This window comes from Peromyscus maniculatus, chromosome 22 (genome assembly GCF_049852395.1).
Source record: "Peromyscus maniculatus bairdii isolate BWxNUB_F1_BW_parent chromosome 22, HU_Pman_BW_mat_3.1, whole genome shotgun sequence".
In the NCBI taxonomy this organism is placed as follows: domain Eukaryota; kingdom Metazoa; phylum Chordata; class Mammalia; order Rodentia; family Cricetidae; genus Peromyscus; species Peromyscus maniculatus.
The window spans coordinates 25,392,530-25,408,657 of NC_134873.1; the positions used below are offsets into that span (position 1 = coordinate 25,392,530).

The 16,128-nt window shown below is 41.4% G+C and overlaps 2 protein-coding genes across 5 annotated transcripts in view; one reads left to right on the forward strand and one right to left on the reverse strand.

Moving 5' to 3' along the window:
• Nucleotides 1–11,220, forward strand: part of LOC143270166 (zinc finger protein 120-like) — a 78,845-nt gene extending 67,625 nt beyond the window's left edge. The window contains exon 4 of the mRNA XM_076559034.1: nt 10,334–11,220. Coding sequence (XP_076415149.1) covers nt 10,334–10,382 — 49 coding nt within the window. The 3' untranslated portion in view covers nt 10,383–11,220. The remainder of the gene's footprint in view (nt 1–10,333) is intronic.
• LOC102910000 (zinc finger protein 431-like) overlaps nt 1–16,128 on the reverse strand; it is a 33,534-nt gene that overhangs the window by 4,169 nt on the left and 13,237 nt on the right. Inside the window, exons 2-4 of one of the 4 annotated variants that reach the window (XM_076559036.1) lie at nt 7,522–7,648; nt 7,261–7,321; nt 4–6,099 (exon numbers count right to left, since the gene is read on the reverse strand). In XM_076559036.1, the coding sequence (XP_076415151.1) occupies nt 4,818–6,099; nt 7,261–7,321; nt 7,522–7,648 (1,470 nt within the window). In that variant the 3' untranslated portion in view covers nt 4–4,817. Of the gene's footprint in view, nt 1–3; nt 6,100–7,256; nt 7,322–7,521; nt 7,649–16,128 lie in introns of those variants that run through there. The other 3 variants (XR_013047144.1, XM_042266819.2, XM_042266818.2) reach the window with 3 other exon arrangements.

Consider the following 16,128-nt stretch of genomic DNA (forward strand, 5'->3'; position numbering starts at 1 on the left):
AGAAAAGGATATGATGCACCAAGGAAAAGTCCATCAGAAATGCTAGGAACAGACTTCAGGTTATTGCCTCTTAAAAGGAAATATATAGATCTTGTTGGGTTTACGATGGATATAGCAATGGCCCAGGCATTTGTGTCAGAGGAAGAGGCTGGCACAGTCAAGAACAAGAAGAGTGAGATGGTCAGTGTGACTAAATTCTGTGTGGTCAGCTTGTGTGTACTGGGTGGGTGTCCACTGTTTGGTGTCGTTCACAGTAGTCTGTTCTTGCTGTGTACTGAAGGTGACCAGAGACCTGGAATCTGCCATACATAACAAGAGTTTCCTTATGGGCAGAAGATGTTCAGGACATTATTTTGCAGGTCTTTCCATGCAGAAGTCTACAGTGCAGTTGGAGACTCCAGAGTCAAGGCACAAATCTGCTCTAAGCCTGGAAACGATGCTGGGGCAGTGTGCTTGTTAGATTTTATTATCAGATTGAGCCAGACTAGAGTCAGCTGGGAAGAGGGACTCAAAATGAGGAACCATTTTGATCAAGTTGACTCTGGGCATGGCTGTGGGTTTTATAGATTGTTAACTGAGATGGACAGAATCATTTAATTGGCTGGGACCTGAACTCTTTATCAGTGGAAAAACCTGGTACACAAGAAGAGTCAAGCAGGGAGCATGGGAGCCTTCGAATCTCTGCTCTTGACAATGGATGTGATGTGACTAGCTGACTGAGTTTCTGCCTTGATTTCCCCAAGATGGACTATAACCTGGAAATGTGCATTAAAATCAATTCTTCCCCTCGTACGATGCTGGCCCTGGGGCCTGGATGTAATGAAGATGCTAAGACCCCGCTCTGTGACACTGGGGTTGTCACAAAGCAGGGAGACGTGAGTTATGAATACCATGCGCAGCAGCAGCACATCAGTCCCAGAGCGGGAGCTCCTGCTTCCTTCTGAGCCCAAACCCGTGTGCCCCATCACTATATTACAGAGATACAGACACCCATGGACCCACACAGCATGTCATCCTGCCCACAAGTCCCTCTTCATGCTGTCTTGCCATAACAAGTGCTATCCCAATTTCCTCTATCTATTCCCAATTTCCTCTAATCTATTAAATAAAACAAGCTTCACTTTACTGGCAATTATTTCTCTATGGATTTACTGACTCTAAGAATTTTGAAATATGGGGATTTGGAATCACAGCCCTAAAGATGAATCTCCACCTTATGGTGTATTCTTCCTTGGAGGTCAGGAGATACTCCTTAAAGGTCAAACCAGGCAAGCACTTTACCTGCCAGATATGGCGGGTGGACATAATAAGTGGCAATGTGTCCACTAGTCTCTTTAGGTCTAGGCTGCCCTCTAAGTTCTGTGCTTCTTCAGAAAGACTTTTGGAAACTGATCTTTAACATATTTCTTCCTTAAAGAATATATATAGAAGCAATTAGAATGGAAAAGTCATGTAATGAAGTCCTTATCATTGTAGCTGCTGGTGCCGGTCCTTTATGAACAATGTCAAAGGGCTAATCATGGAGATTACCAGCTTTGCCTAGGACTTCTAGCAACCACATTTACAGGGATGGGGTGTAGGTCTGAGGAACAGAGTTTCAAAGCCACAAGTCTGAGGGAGATAGCAGTGGCACCCCGCTGATTCTCTACTATGTGGCTGGCTGGTGTTTAGCCTTTCTGTATGTCAGTTTCCTGCAGCTAGAGGAAGTAGGGTAGAGACAGTGCCTGAAGATGACAGCCTCCACCAAGGACACTAAAATCTTTCCACAAGATTTGTGGCTTTTATCAGCCACAGTAAACGGTCTCTTCAATCTGAGGTCTACAGGTTGCTAAGGACATTTTGTTTGTTTTTCCCCAGGTTTCTTCACCCTCTCTCCTTTTACACACATTTTTATTCATTTTGTTCTGTCTATTAATTCACTTTGAACAAAGGTAGGACCTACCCAAGACACTTGTGTTGTTTCCAGGCTCTGGATGTGTTAAATAAAGCAACTGGCAATAAATCAACACCCTTGGCATTCCATCTTGCCTAAGAATTTTAACCCTGCATGGCAGTCTTCTCTCTGGAAAAGCAGTAATGATAGATTTTCCCTTCCCAATGACTGGAGCCTGGGCACCTGGGGCTCCAGTATTTGTGTGTCTCTCAGCACCTGCCTCCTGGACATAGCCAAGCTGGGGTGTGGTAGACAGACCGGTAGAGGATGATAAAGAAGAGAAGGTGGCGGTGGACTTGGGATAGCAGCCTCAAGTGATCTACAGGCTCTCCCACTCTGCCTCTGAGCACAGCTTCTGCCCACACTTCGCTCACTGTTGAGGAAAAGTCGCTGGGCTCCCAATGGGTGGAGCTTCTACAGCCATCAGCCTTCCCAACTGAGGCCTCTGCCTACTGCCTCTCGACTCACTGTCCAGCGTTCTGGCTGGAGTCTAAGGCTATTGGCCTAAAGCATAGAGCTCAGCGGTATGGACCTGATCCTACACCTGACCCTGATCTGTCCTTGACCCACTCCCACACCTGCCCCAACCACAGCCCCTGGTTCCCGGAAGCTCTTGTGTCTTTTGGTGAAGGAGCAGGTGGTGAGAGAGGAGTTAGGCCAGGCCCCAAGCTATTTGAAGGCACAACCATTATACCTGTTCACCTCCTGCCCCTAATCTAGGGTCTCCTGGGAACTCCAAAATAAACTGTTGACACATGGAAATTCCCTACACCCGACTTTAGACATCTCCAATTAAAAATCTCTATGGAATCAATCCCCATTCTGAGAATTTCTCACATTGAAAATCTTCCATTTAAATCCCCCATTCTGCCTAACACTTAATAGTATCCTGCTCAGCTGTATTCTCTGGAGCTCCAGAGTCAAAAGCAGTCTTTAAGTTCTCTGTAAACAGAGCTGAGAGTATCTGGCATGGAAACTACACTGCTGTGAGCACACTGGCCTGGGCAGAAACTAGTATCAGCTATAAACGACCCGAGCCTTGTCATGAGGCCAGGCGTTTTAGCAAACTCCCAGTGTGAGAATTATACCACAGAAAGATATTAGAGAACAGAACCCGCTTCCTCTTAATGACCTGGAAACAATGGGGGAATAGGAACAAATAAGAGATAGAACAGTGGTGCATTTAAAGAAAAGCAAATTTGAAAGTTTTGTTGAAAGCATTTATTCCTGTAACACAGCTCTGCTCCCCTCCACTCTGTCTGTTACCACTTTGCAATATTCTTCTAATACTTTGCCAGCAGAGGTGTGCATTGCTTCTCTTCTCGGTTCCCTTAGGGAGTTTCCCGGCACAGATGATGGTTTCTTCTCAGCTCTGGCCCAAATTGTTACTTCTCTGCTTTACACAACAAAGGGGAACCCCCTTGCAGAAATGTAACAGTCTGAAGCAGCTTTAGCAAGAAGTTGTTACTTTTGCTCTGCTCCCCTTTGGGAGTTTCCTTGCAGAGGGTTCTACTGCTTCTCTGCCCGGATCCACTAGGGAGTTTCCCAGTAGAGACTAAACTCCATGATGGCGAAAGAAGGTCCTCACCCAAAACTGATTCAAGGTGTAGCAGGAATCTTAAAAGTTCTTATTAATAAAATCAAACCCAGGGCCAGTTATTGGGGTGAACACTGGAAGATCAGAGAGACAGAACAAGCCACAGCTATCTCACCTTGCCAATTCCTCACCTGGTCCTGTTTCCTCAGACTGGAAGCCTCTGAATCTTCATCCAGAATGAACCTCACCTCAACTGTGCTGCTCCAAAGCCTGAAAGCTTAACCAGCCAAATGCTAATAGTTCCTGGTCCTCACGCCTTATATTATCTTTCTGCCTTCTACCATCACTCCCTGGGATTAAAGGCCAGCTTTCTGGGATTAAAGGCATGTGTCACCATGCCTGGCTGCTTCCAATGTGGCCTTGAACTCACAGAGATCCAGAGGGATTTCTGTCTCTGGAATGCTAGGATTAAAGGCATGTGGTACCACTGCCTAACTTCTTTATTTAATATTGTGGCTGTTGTGTCTCTGACCCCAGATAAGTTTATTAGGGTTCACAATATTTGGGGGAACACAATACCACCACATCAAGGTATTTATGGGGGGGGGGCATGGTGGTGTAGGGAATCTAGGAGAGTGGCTGAAAAAAAAAAAAGGCAGCTGCCAAAGAACATGCACATGGCTGTGGGGCTTCTTAGGGGTGCAGTTTTTCCACTGAAAAGACTTTCAGGGTGGGAATTGGTCTCATTTCAAACTCTGAGTTTGGAAAATCTTAGAGATTGGCTGGATTTCATGTTAGGGATTGGCTGACTTTCCTGCTCAAGGATTGGTTGGTTTCATGCTACTCATGTGTTTTTCTTTGACTCTGGTTTCAGGACCAAAGTGTGTGTTTCACTGGCTCCGGTATCAGCATCAGGGTCTGTTTCTTTGGCTGGCCCTTTTACCCTAAATATAGGGCTTCATAAATTCACAAATTTATTTTTTCCATGAGTTTGCAGGTGCAGACAATATTAAAGTTGACATCATAAAGCTTGAACAGATTGACACTGTCATTTTTTTCTACAAAATATTGTTGTATAACTGAATGTAAGTGTGTTGACTAAACATCTAAACAAATACTTTATATTAAGGAGCCCTCAGTATTTTTCTCAGGTCCCCTAATACTATTGTAATAATCAAAGGCTTTAATGCATTGATTGCATACAAAAAGTTTATTTCTGTATAGAGTGCTTTGCAACACTGTCTACATTTATAAGGTTTCTTTGCAGTATGATGTTTTCAAATGTCTTTGAAGACTACTAGCATAGACAAAGGCTTTACCAAACTGATTACATTCATATGGTTTCTCTCAAGTATGGGTTCTTCTGTGTGCTTGGAGCCTACTCTGTCTAGAGAAGGCTTTGCCACATAGATTACATTCATAGGGTTTCTCTCCAGTATGTGTTCTTTCATGCATTTGAAGAGACTGCTGATATCCAAATGCTTTACCACATTGACTACAGTTATAGGGTTTCTCTCCAGTATGGGTTCTTTTATGCATTTGAAGAGAACCCTGTCGTGTAAAGGCTTTACCACACTGATTACATTCATAGGGTTTCTCTCCAGTATGTGTTCTTTTATGCATTTGAAGAGAACCCTGTCGTGTAAAGGCTTTACCACACAGATTACATTCATAGGGTTTCTCTCCAGTATGTGTTCTTTTATGCATTTGAAGAGAACCCTGATATGTAAAAGCTTTACCACACAGATTACATTCATAGGGTTTCTCTCCAGTATGCATTCTTTTATGCATTTTAAGATACTCTTTTTGTCCAAAGGCTTTACCACACAGATTACATTCATAGGGTTTCTCTCCAGTATGTGTTCTTTTATGCATTTGAAGAGAACTCTGATATCCAAATGCTTTACCACACAGATTACATTCATAGGGTTTCTCTCCACTATGTGTTCTTTTATGCATTTGAAGAGAACCCTGTTGTGTAAAAGCTTTACCACACATATTACATTTATAGGGTTTCTCTCCAGTATGTGATCTTTTATGTATTTGGAGAGAACCATTTAGTCTAAAGGCTTTACCACACATATTACATTTATAGGGTTTCTCTCCAGTGTGTGTTCTTCTATGTTTCTTGAGAATACCTGGTGTAGAGAAGGCTTTACCACAATGATTACATTCATAGGGTTTCTCTCCAGTATGTGTTCTTTTATGTATTTGAAGATGACCCTGTTGTCCATAGGTTTTACCACATTGATTACATTTATAGGGTTTCTCTCCAGTGTGTGTTCTTCTATGTTTCTTGAGAATACCTGGTGTAGAGAAGGCTTTACCACAATGATTACATTCATAGGGTTTCTCTCCAGTATGTGTTCTTTTATGTATTTGAAGATGACCCTGTTGTCCATAGGTTTTACCACATTGATTACAGTTATAGGGTTTCTCTCCAGTATGGGTTCTTTTATGTCTTTGAAGACTACTGGAACATACAAAGGCTTTAGCACACTGATTACATTCATAGGGTTTCTCTACAGTATGTGTTCTTCCGTGCTTTTGAAGATGACTGTCGAATGCAAAGACTTTAACACATTGAGTATATTGAGAAGGTTTCTCTCTAGTATGACTTCTTTTATGCCTGCAAAGAAAATTAGCACATGTAAAAGCATTAGCACATTCAGTACACTATTAAATCTTTACATCTCTGTGAAGTGATTTTGCAGTTTGGTCCAATTGTAAAGAGGAATCACACCATAACGTTTTAATCACAGAGTTTGCACTCATGTTTTTTCCTTTCATGAAGGGTTGTTTTGCATCTTTGAAGATACCTATGATGTTAAGATCCTTTCTTACAAGGTTCACATATACAGAATCTGTTTTCTATATGATTTTTCATATATATATCAAGAGAACTGGAAAACCTCAGAGCTTTACCATGTTTCCTACAATCATAAATTTTTCTTTAACAGCGAATCATACTAAATGTGCTAAGTAAAATAGGGCAGAGAAGTGTTTACAAAGTCCTAATACTCACAGGGCTTTTTTGCAGTTGTCACTTTTTTGATGTATTAACAATAAAGCTGGAAAACCAATTACTTGTATACTTGAATCAAATTCAACAAGTATACTCAACATGGGCACTCCTACATATCTTCTAATTGTTCTGAGAGAAAAGTATGTTACGTCTCTCCTTAACCCTGTGCTCATATGTCTTGTATCTAGAGTGACAAATGACATTCCTAGTAAAGGAAGAATAACAACTAAAAGTGTTTCCACATTGAATTCACAGAGTGTGACTTTCTGTTCCTCATAGACATAGGAACAGATATAGGGATTAATGTTTCTCTCCCACAATTGCCCCTTGACTCTTGACTCTCAGTGCGCCTCTCACTAAACTTTGTAGTAACAAATTCATGAGTAACACTAGCTTTACTATGCACTATTTGCTTATTAGAGGGTTTTGGAAATATACTAATGACCTCTTCAATGTGTCTACCTTTTATAATATGAGTAGTATGAAATAAATGGATTGGCAGTTTCTACAGCATAGCTCTCATGGTACAATGACTCAAATGGTGATATCTATTAAGGCATTGTTTTTTGTGTTCTTTCTTAAAGGACTGTCTTGCAAATGCAATTCACCTTCCTGAAATTGAGGTATATGGCTTTGGGAGAATTTAATAGTCATTCATGCACTTTAAGCTGTGCTTATTTACACTGCTGCTTTTGCTTAAAACTTCCACAACATATTACAGTTTCTTCAGAGGCATATTTGTATCAGCTTGCATATGCAAATTACCTTTCATGCCTTCTAGAACTTTGATGGTGTTCTTCAACATTATGGTCTTCCCAACTGTATCCTAAAATGTAGTACCAGAAAATATATGGTATATTATTGAAAATTGGACAAAATTTAACTTAATATCTTCAGTGAACCTGAGAACCATGCCTGAATTATTCACCTCAATCTTCTTCTTTCTCAATCAAACAACAGAAGAGCATCACTAACCAAGGAACATTTCTCTCCTTATTTTAAACATAAAGGAAAACTCAGTCTTACCTATAGCAGTGAGGTTCCTGTAGGTCTCCAGCATCACATCTTTGTAAAGAATCTTTTGGGAAGGATCCAGTAAAGTCCACTCTTCGCAAGTGAAGTCAACATGCACATCATCATAGGTCACTGTATTCTAAAATATCCCATACACATGTACAACAGAAAGTATGATACTAATGACATTGCAAATGTATACTTCTTTAACAACACAGTCATATAATTCTTGTGCTCCCCACACTCATTCCATGATATACATATACATATATATATATGCACTTTTATGTAATATATAATGTAATCAACAAGTCACTCAAAAAGGAAACTGAATAGGAGGTTCACCTCTGCAATTTCCATATCCTATGAATGGCATATCACCTTACAAGAGAAATGCCTGTTAACAAACATAGAGAGACAAGTAACCAAATCAACAGTGGGAAACAATGAGAGAAATTGTATGAATGATTACTAACTACAAAAAAGAAACCTTGTGATTGATTTATTGTGTACCCTAATAAACTTATCTGAGGGTCAGAGAACAGAACAGCCACTAGATTAGACATAGAGGCCAGAAAATAGTGGTACACTGGCCTTTATTCCTATCACTTGGAATGCAAAACTCCATCTGGATCTCTGTGAGTGCAAGGCCACACTGGAAACAGAAACAGTGACACACACGCCTTAATCCCAGCACTTGAGATCTCATGTCTTTGCTTGGGAAAGACACATGCTTCTAATCCCAGGAAGTGATGACAGAAAGCAGAAAGGTACATAAGGCATGAGGACCAGGAACTAGAGGCTCTTAAGCTTCTAGCAGCAGTTCAGCTGTGATCCATTTGGATGAAGACTCAGAGGCTTCCAGTTTGAGGAAACAAGATTGGCTAAGTTGTTGGCGAGGTGAGGTTAAGCAGTGGCTGGTTCTGCTTCTCTCTGATCTTTCAGTGTTCACCTCAATACCTGGCTGTGGGTTTGTTTTTTATTAATTAGACCATTGAAGATTCATGTTACATGACTAAGATGGGCAAGGTGGGTACATTGGCTCGTACCTTTAACCCCAGCACTCAAAAGGCAGAAGCAGGCATGTGTGCTTCTTGTAAACTGCCAGCCTACTCTATGCAATTGCTTCCAGGACACACAGAAGTAGACATTATGATGTTGTTTCCCATGCACAAATTAGTCAAACAAAGAAAAAAGGTAGAAATGCTGGGTGATGGTGACACACGCCTTTAATCCCAGCACTCGGGAGGCAGAGGCAGGCAAATCTTTGTGAGTTCAAGGCCAGCCTGGTCTACAGAGCGAGATCCAGGAAAGGCACAAAGCTACACGGAGAAACCCTGTCTCAGAAAAACAAAAACAAAAAAATGGGCGGGTGGTGGCGGTGCACAACTTTAATCCCAGCACACAGGAGGCAGAGGCAGGTGGATCTCTGTGAGTTTGAGGCCTGCCTGGTCCCCAAAGTGAGTTCCAGGAAAGGCGCAAAGCTACACAGAGAAACCCTGGGGGGGGGGGAGAAAAAGAAAAAAGGTAGAAAGAACTGAGAGCAAGAAAAGGAGAGAGCTGGGCGGTGGTGGCACACATGCCTTTAATCCTAGCACTCAGGAGGCAGAGGCAGGCGGATCTCTGAGTTCGAGGCCAGCCTGATCTACAGAGTGAGATCCAGGAAAAGTGCAAAGCTACACAGAGAAACCCTCTCTCGGGGGAAAAAAAAAGAAAAGGAGGGGACACCAGTGTCTAGAGACCCCACTACACAGCAAGCTATGGACTAAGTAGTAAAGGATGGTATACAGAGTAGAGAAAGATACAAGCCCAGAGGCAAAAGGTAGATTGGATAGTTTAAGTTAAACAAAACTGGTTAGAAACAAGCCAAGCTAAGGCTGGACATTCATAATAATAAAAAAAATGCTGTGTAGTTGTCGGGAGCTGGGTGATGGGCCCTCCAAAATATTAAACACCAAAAAAGCTGAGAATGATAACAATCAACAACATTTTGGCCTACCAAAGTGAGGCTCAAGTTTCAAGACTCCTTTAGGAGTTTCTGTCTTACAGCAAGCCCTTGGGCAGTCGGTACATTAAAAAAAATTTTAGGCTTGGCTTTCATGACTTGGGAAATGGGCAGAGCTAGCCACAGAAGCCAGAGGCAGAGCTAGTCTGCTCACATGGTTAAAAAAGCCTAAATGACATGCAGTAAAAAAACAAACAAACAAACAAGAAAAAACAAAACAAAAACCCACAACCTGTAAACAGGTTGCAGTGTGTTTTTTATAATGTGTATAAGCTTAATAAAGAAAAGAAAATGAATAGAGATAGTCATAGAGAGAAGTAAATAGATTTAAAAAATAAAGTAAAAGAGACAGTTTAAAGGGACACTAAAAGCAATATAAAGAAAATGCACATAAAGATGGGAAATACACAGGGAGTCTGGATCTTATATACAATTGTGTTGATTTTGAATTTTTTTTTTTTTTTTTTTTTTTTTTTTTTTGGTTTTTTGAGATAGGGTTTCTCTGTGTAGCTTTGCACCTTTCCTGGAACTCACTTGATAGCCCAGGCTGGCCTCGAACTCACAGAGATCCACCTGCCTCTGCCTCCCGAGTGCTGGGATTAAAGGCGTGTGCCACCACCGCCCGGCTTGAAGTTTTTGAATGCTGATGAGCAAACAACTGGTGACTGACATGGGATTGTGAACAGGATTGCAAAATTGAACCAACCTAGATTCTTTAGGGCTATCTTAACTTTAAAATGGAACTCAAAAAATATAACTGGCAAGTGAAAAATCAAAAATGCTCAGAAGAACAGTTTTTTGCTTTGTTTATTATCACAGGAAAGAAGATGCTGTGGATTCTTTCCAGGTTGATATGCATCAGATTTGATCAGGGGAGACCTCCAGAATCTTAACCAGTGATCTCTACCAACCGAGATTATAGCTGGTCTTCCCAGGATTTGGCCATTATCTCAAATTTTCTTTCTGGGACACTAACGACAAGAGGCAGCAGTTTGGAGAGCATGATGCCCACATTCTCAAAAGAGGTGTGGGAGTTATGGACATGTGTTATCATTTAGGGGAATATGGGAAGATAAGATTTAAAAAAACAACTATTGACCTCAGAAATCTTGCATTGGTATATCCATACAAATTTAAACTTAATTTTGTTATACTTTATGTATATTTCTAGTTTGGAGTACTGTTTGAAGCTTATGCAGCTCAGTTAAAAATGCAATGTATAATTAAGAAATGAGATTAGTAGCTAATCTATAATAATTAAATTTGTAGTCATGTTAGTTATTTTTCAAGGTTAAATAGGTATATTTCAGATAGATAAATGGTCTTCAATCACTTCAAAGACCTAAAGAATATGGCACTTAAAATGTTTTGTTAACAGTTTTTTATGACAATGAGACACATCTGCTCCTGGCAGGACCACTTTACTTCATAAAAGGATGATGGGCATCGAAGAAACTCCATAGAGGTTTGCTTTCATTGTGGCAAGGTTAGCCATTTGGGCAAGAAACTGCTTAAGCCTTAACTGCTTGACAGTGTGCTGTGCAGACTGGACATTCAGCAGCCGTAGGAAAAGGACTGGAAAAGGAAAGGACTGCTGAACTTTCCCAATACAAGGCAGGACAATTCTTTAAATTTCCAGCTTTACTAAAACGTCTGCGAGATAATCTGGACTTGTAGGCTGAAAATGGCCATGTTGCAGAGAAACTTTGGGTGACTCTCTGGGCAGATGCCTCTATTGTTATATAATATTAATCCCATCTGCAATCGTTGATGGAGTTAAAGACTAAATAATTAGAATTTCAGATTCACATTGTTATGAAAGTAAATTAAGTATTAAACTTTAGAGTCACTAAGATCAGATTGTTGATGAAGTGTTTCCTATGAATTTTCTTAATAAAAATGAACTGTGCCGGGAGGTGGTGGTGGTGGTGGTGGTGGTGGTGGTGGCGGCGGCGGCGGCGGCGGCGGCGGCGGCGGCGGCGGCGGCGGCGGCGGCGCACGCCTTTAATCCCAGCACTTGGGAGGCAGAGCCAGGTGGATCTCTGTGAGTTTGAGGCCAGCCTGGGCTACCAAGTGAGTTCCAGGAAAGGCGCAAAGCTACACAGAGAAACCCTGTCTCGAAAAACCAAAAAAATAAAAAATAAAAAAATAAAAATGAACAGAATGTTGTAATTGTAATTCTTATTTGATAATATTTTTATATATAGTTTTACTATGTCAAAGTTAAAACCTTTCATTTTTGTTTAGACAAAAATGGGGAAATATTGTGAAATAGTTTAAGATTACTTGTTTATGCTGTGGATCATATGTTTTAATGATGCAAAGATGTGTTACTTTTTTATGTTACATTTGTCTAACTCTGTGAAGCTGTGATACTTTGCTTGTCTAAAATGCCCAATTGTTAATAATAAACAGCCAATAGCTTGGCAGGAAAGGATAGCTGGGGCTAGCAGACAGAATTATGTGGGAGGATAAATCTGGGAGGGAAAAAAGGAAGGAGGGTCAAAAGAGGGAGAGAATACCAGGGGCTAGCCAACCAGCTACTCAGCAAGCCGTGGAGTAAAAAGTAAAGAGAGGTACACAGAACAGGAAAAGATAAAATCCCAGAAGCCAAAAGTAGATGGGATAATTTAAGAAAAGCTGGCTAGAAACAAGCCAAGCTAAGACTGTGCATTTATAAGAAAGAATAAGCATCCATGTAAGTAATTTATTTGGGAGCTGGGTTGCAGGCCCACAAAAGAGTAAAAAAAAAAAAGAACAACCCATAATACCAGATTAATCCCCAGAGCTTTATGGAATGAACATTCTCACAGTCTCCTCACTGGGTTTCTGACTCTGCCAAACAGAGATGCCTGTAACAATGCTGAACTGTAAACTGTTACTCTATGACTAAGAATCCATGCCCTTAAATTTTGATTCTTTCTTGTTTCCAGGACCAGCACATGATAGATGATTATGCAAAATTTGACTTCTTAATTGGGATGGTCACTAACACACTTGGACCACAGGTGAAGCAGGTTTTTTTTTTTTAATGTAATCTTTTTTTTTTTTTTTTTTCCGAGACAGGGTTTCTCTGTGTAGCTTTGTGCCTTTTCTGGATCTCACTCTGTAGACCAGGCTGGCCTCGTGAAGCAGGTTTTGTATGAAGTTGCTTCCTGGGACTAGAAATCACTTTGCTTACTCCTTCCATAAATTAAAGGTTTTGTTGCATGGGAGCTTACCCTTAGGGTACCTTGCTAGGCTTCCATTCAAGAGCAAGGGTGTTCTCTATAAAGGTGATAAACTCCTTAAAAATTCCTGACAGTTTTAGCACTTGACTGCTATCTGAAACTACCTTTTCATTTTCATTTATTTCAGCCTGATTTTATTTTTTTTCTACTGTGGGCCTGAATGAGTCACCAGTAATAACCAACCAACAGATTCAATGATCTGTTTAAGAAATTAGCCCATAATGTTTTAATTCTGCCTTACTAAATTTCCAGGGTATAGGCAGAATAAGAACAAAATTGGAGCCAAAACACCACACAAATGACCTTCAGCTTAATTTTTTATGGAGTCTCCATTTCTGACTGAAATCCTGTGATCTCAGCTTCCACTTTCTGACATTACTCTCAACATTCCCATCTTCCTGGTACTACAAGAACAGACAATTAAGTTCTATGTACAACTTTCTATGGCTTTTGCTACCTAAAGTCCTGATATCTTCCACATTCCTCCAAAGGACAACATCCCAGGTTCTACCTAGCAACAACAACATGTTTCCTGTTCCATTTTTTGTTCTAATGTGATTTTATGCTGCTGGGATTAAATCCTCTAACCAAAAGCATCTCAGGCAATGAACAAGTTTATTTGGCTGATTCTGTCAGATCACATGCCACCATTTTGGGAGCTTAGGATAGAAACTCAAGCTAACAATTGAAGGCAAAACCCATGGGCAAAGATTGTTTCCTGGCTTTTTCTCTTGCCCAGTCACTGTCTCATGCTCAGATAGCTCTCTTTTCAGCCTAGGCCCACTTTCTTGGGGAAAATTCCACCCTCAGTGGAGGAGCCTTCCCACATCAGCCTTCCACATCAACCAGCACAGACTCTCACAGACATAGCAGCTCCTGGCTATTATGAATAATGCCTTGATGAACATAGTTGAGCAAGTGTCCTTGTGGTAGGATGGAAAAACATCTTTTGGGTATATGCCCAAGAGTGGTATAGCTAGGTCTTGAGGGAGGTTGACTCCCAATTTTTCGAGGATTGCATATTGATTTCCACAGTGGTTGTACAGGTTTGCACTTGCAAAACAATGAATCCCCTTGATCTATGCCCTTGCCAGGAGTAGATGTCACCTGTGTTATTGATCTGAACCATTCTGACAGGTGAAAGATGAAATCCCAAAGTAGTTTTCATAGGCATTTCCCTGATGGCAAAGGATGGTGAACATTTCTTCAAGTGTTCCTCAGCCACTTTAGATTCTTCTGCTGAGAATTCTATTTAGAGGTGTACCCCATTTTAATCGGATTATTTTGTTTGTTGTTGTCTAGTTTCTTGAGTTCTTTATTATCCTGAGTGAGACAACCGAGAAGCACAAAGACAAACACAGTACATACTCACTTATAAGTGGATATTATACTTAAGTGAAACACAGTCACAGTCATCACAGTTAATCACAGTACATACAATCCAGAGATGCTGAGAGGCCCAGTATCAAGAACAGTAATAGGGGTGATGCATGGCTCTCCCTGGGAAGAGGAAATGGAATAGATGTTGTGGGTGTACTGGAGGCAGGTTGGGGGGAACAGGAAGGATTGGGTGAAAAAGGAAGGGACAGAGGGAGAGAAGGAGATAGATGGCTGGAATAGGGGAGCTTTCATGTGGGGTGCGGTAACAGTGAGTGCAAACTTCCTGGAACCAAGAAGGATGACGCTCTTGAGGACTCCTAGCAATCAAGAATATGAAGGCAGAACCAGGCAACATCTGTAACCACATAAGGCTCCCAATGGTGGGACTTTGACACCAAACTACAAACCTTTGACCCCACACTTGTCCTGCCTTCAAGACATGCTGGGGCCTTGGTGGCTCAAGATTCTGTAATGGCCAACCAATGACTGGTCTAACTTTAAGCCCAAGCTGTGAGAAAAAACCCATGCCTGATGGTGTGTACATGACCAGGAACCAGAACTTCAATGGCTCAGAGAACTAGGAGAGAACCAAATACAACTCACCAAGGGAGAAAAAGTGAAATGATTTGTCAATATTTTCTGCTATAATTATAATATATATGTGCCTAGCCCAGTTGTCATCAGAGAAGCTTCTTATGTCACCTAATGGGAATACATGCACAGATTCCCTACTCAAATATTAGCTTGAGTTCTAGAAATCCTGTGAAAGGAAGGGGTGAGGCTTGTAGGAGCCAGAGGTGTTAAGGAAACCAGAACATGGCCCACAGAATCAACTAAGCAGGGCTCATAGGGGCTCACAAAAAATTGAAGTGGCAATCATGGAGCCTGCAAGGCTCTGTGCCAGGTCCTCTGCATACATGATATGGTTGTTTAGCTTGGGGTGTTTGTGGGACTCCTAACTGTTGGAGTCATGGTATCTCTTGACTTTTTGCCTCTTCTTGTGACCCTTTTCCTCCTTATTGGGTTACCTTGTCCAGCCTTGATATAAGGGTTTGTGTCTAGTCTTATTGTACCTTGTTATGATGTGTTTGGTTGATATCCTTGGGAGGCCTGCTTTTCTCTGAAGGGAAACAGTATCTGGGGGAATGGGGATTGGAGGGGGTAGCTAGAAGGTGTGGTGGAAGAGGAGGCTGCTGTCAGGATGCATATAAGAGAAGAATCAATATAAATAAAAAAGAAAAAGATGAAAATGCATTTAGTCTAATTTCAATGATCCTCATAATATGTAATATCCCAAACAGTGCAAATGTCCTAAGTCTCTTCTAACACTCAGACAATCTCTTGACTGTCATGTCTTGTAAAATCAAGAAACAAGTTAAGGATTTCCAACATACAATGGCACAGGATATGTTCTCATTCTGAAAAAGAAGAATATGGCCATGTTCCAGCCTCCACCTCAGGCAGATATTCTCTGCTGATGTGCATGTCACACCAGTCAGAAGAAAGGTAAGCAGGGCACCAGCCCAAAAACTTCCACACATCTTACATCCTCATTGACACGATCCCCCAACAACTCTACAGCTGTTACCCCCAAATCCATGTTCCCACTCCCAAGTTGGATGGATATCGTCTGCTCAAGTACAGGACACACCAGCCACAACGCCAAGTAGGCAAACTGAGGTGAAGACTCCCTGCTGGACCAAAGGCCATGCCATTAATCAGAATTCCACATAGGCAGCTCACTTACAGTCCTCCTCCATTCTTTCAGTAACCCTAACACTATCCTCAATCCCACTTCCTTCCTCATCTGTGTTGAAGCCTCCAACTTAGGCTGGGACCCCTTGCTCAAACAAAGGACACACAAGGTGCTAGAAGTCCACCTGCCTTCAAATCTCTCCCACTCTCCAGTGTCCTCTCAACACGATCCCCAAGCTCCCTCTTCTTTTCTCATTTCAGCCCAGAACTTGGGCAGAAACTCCATGCTGGAACAAAGGCCACACCTAA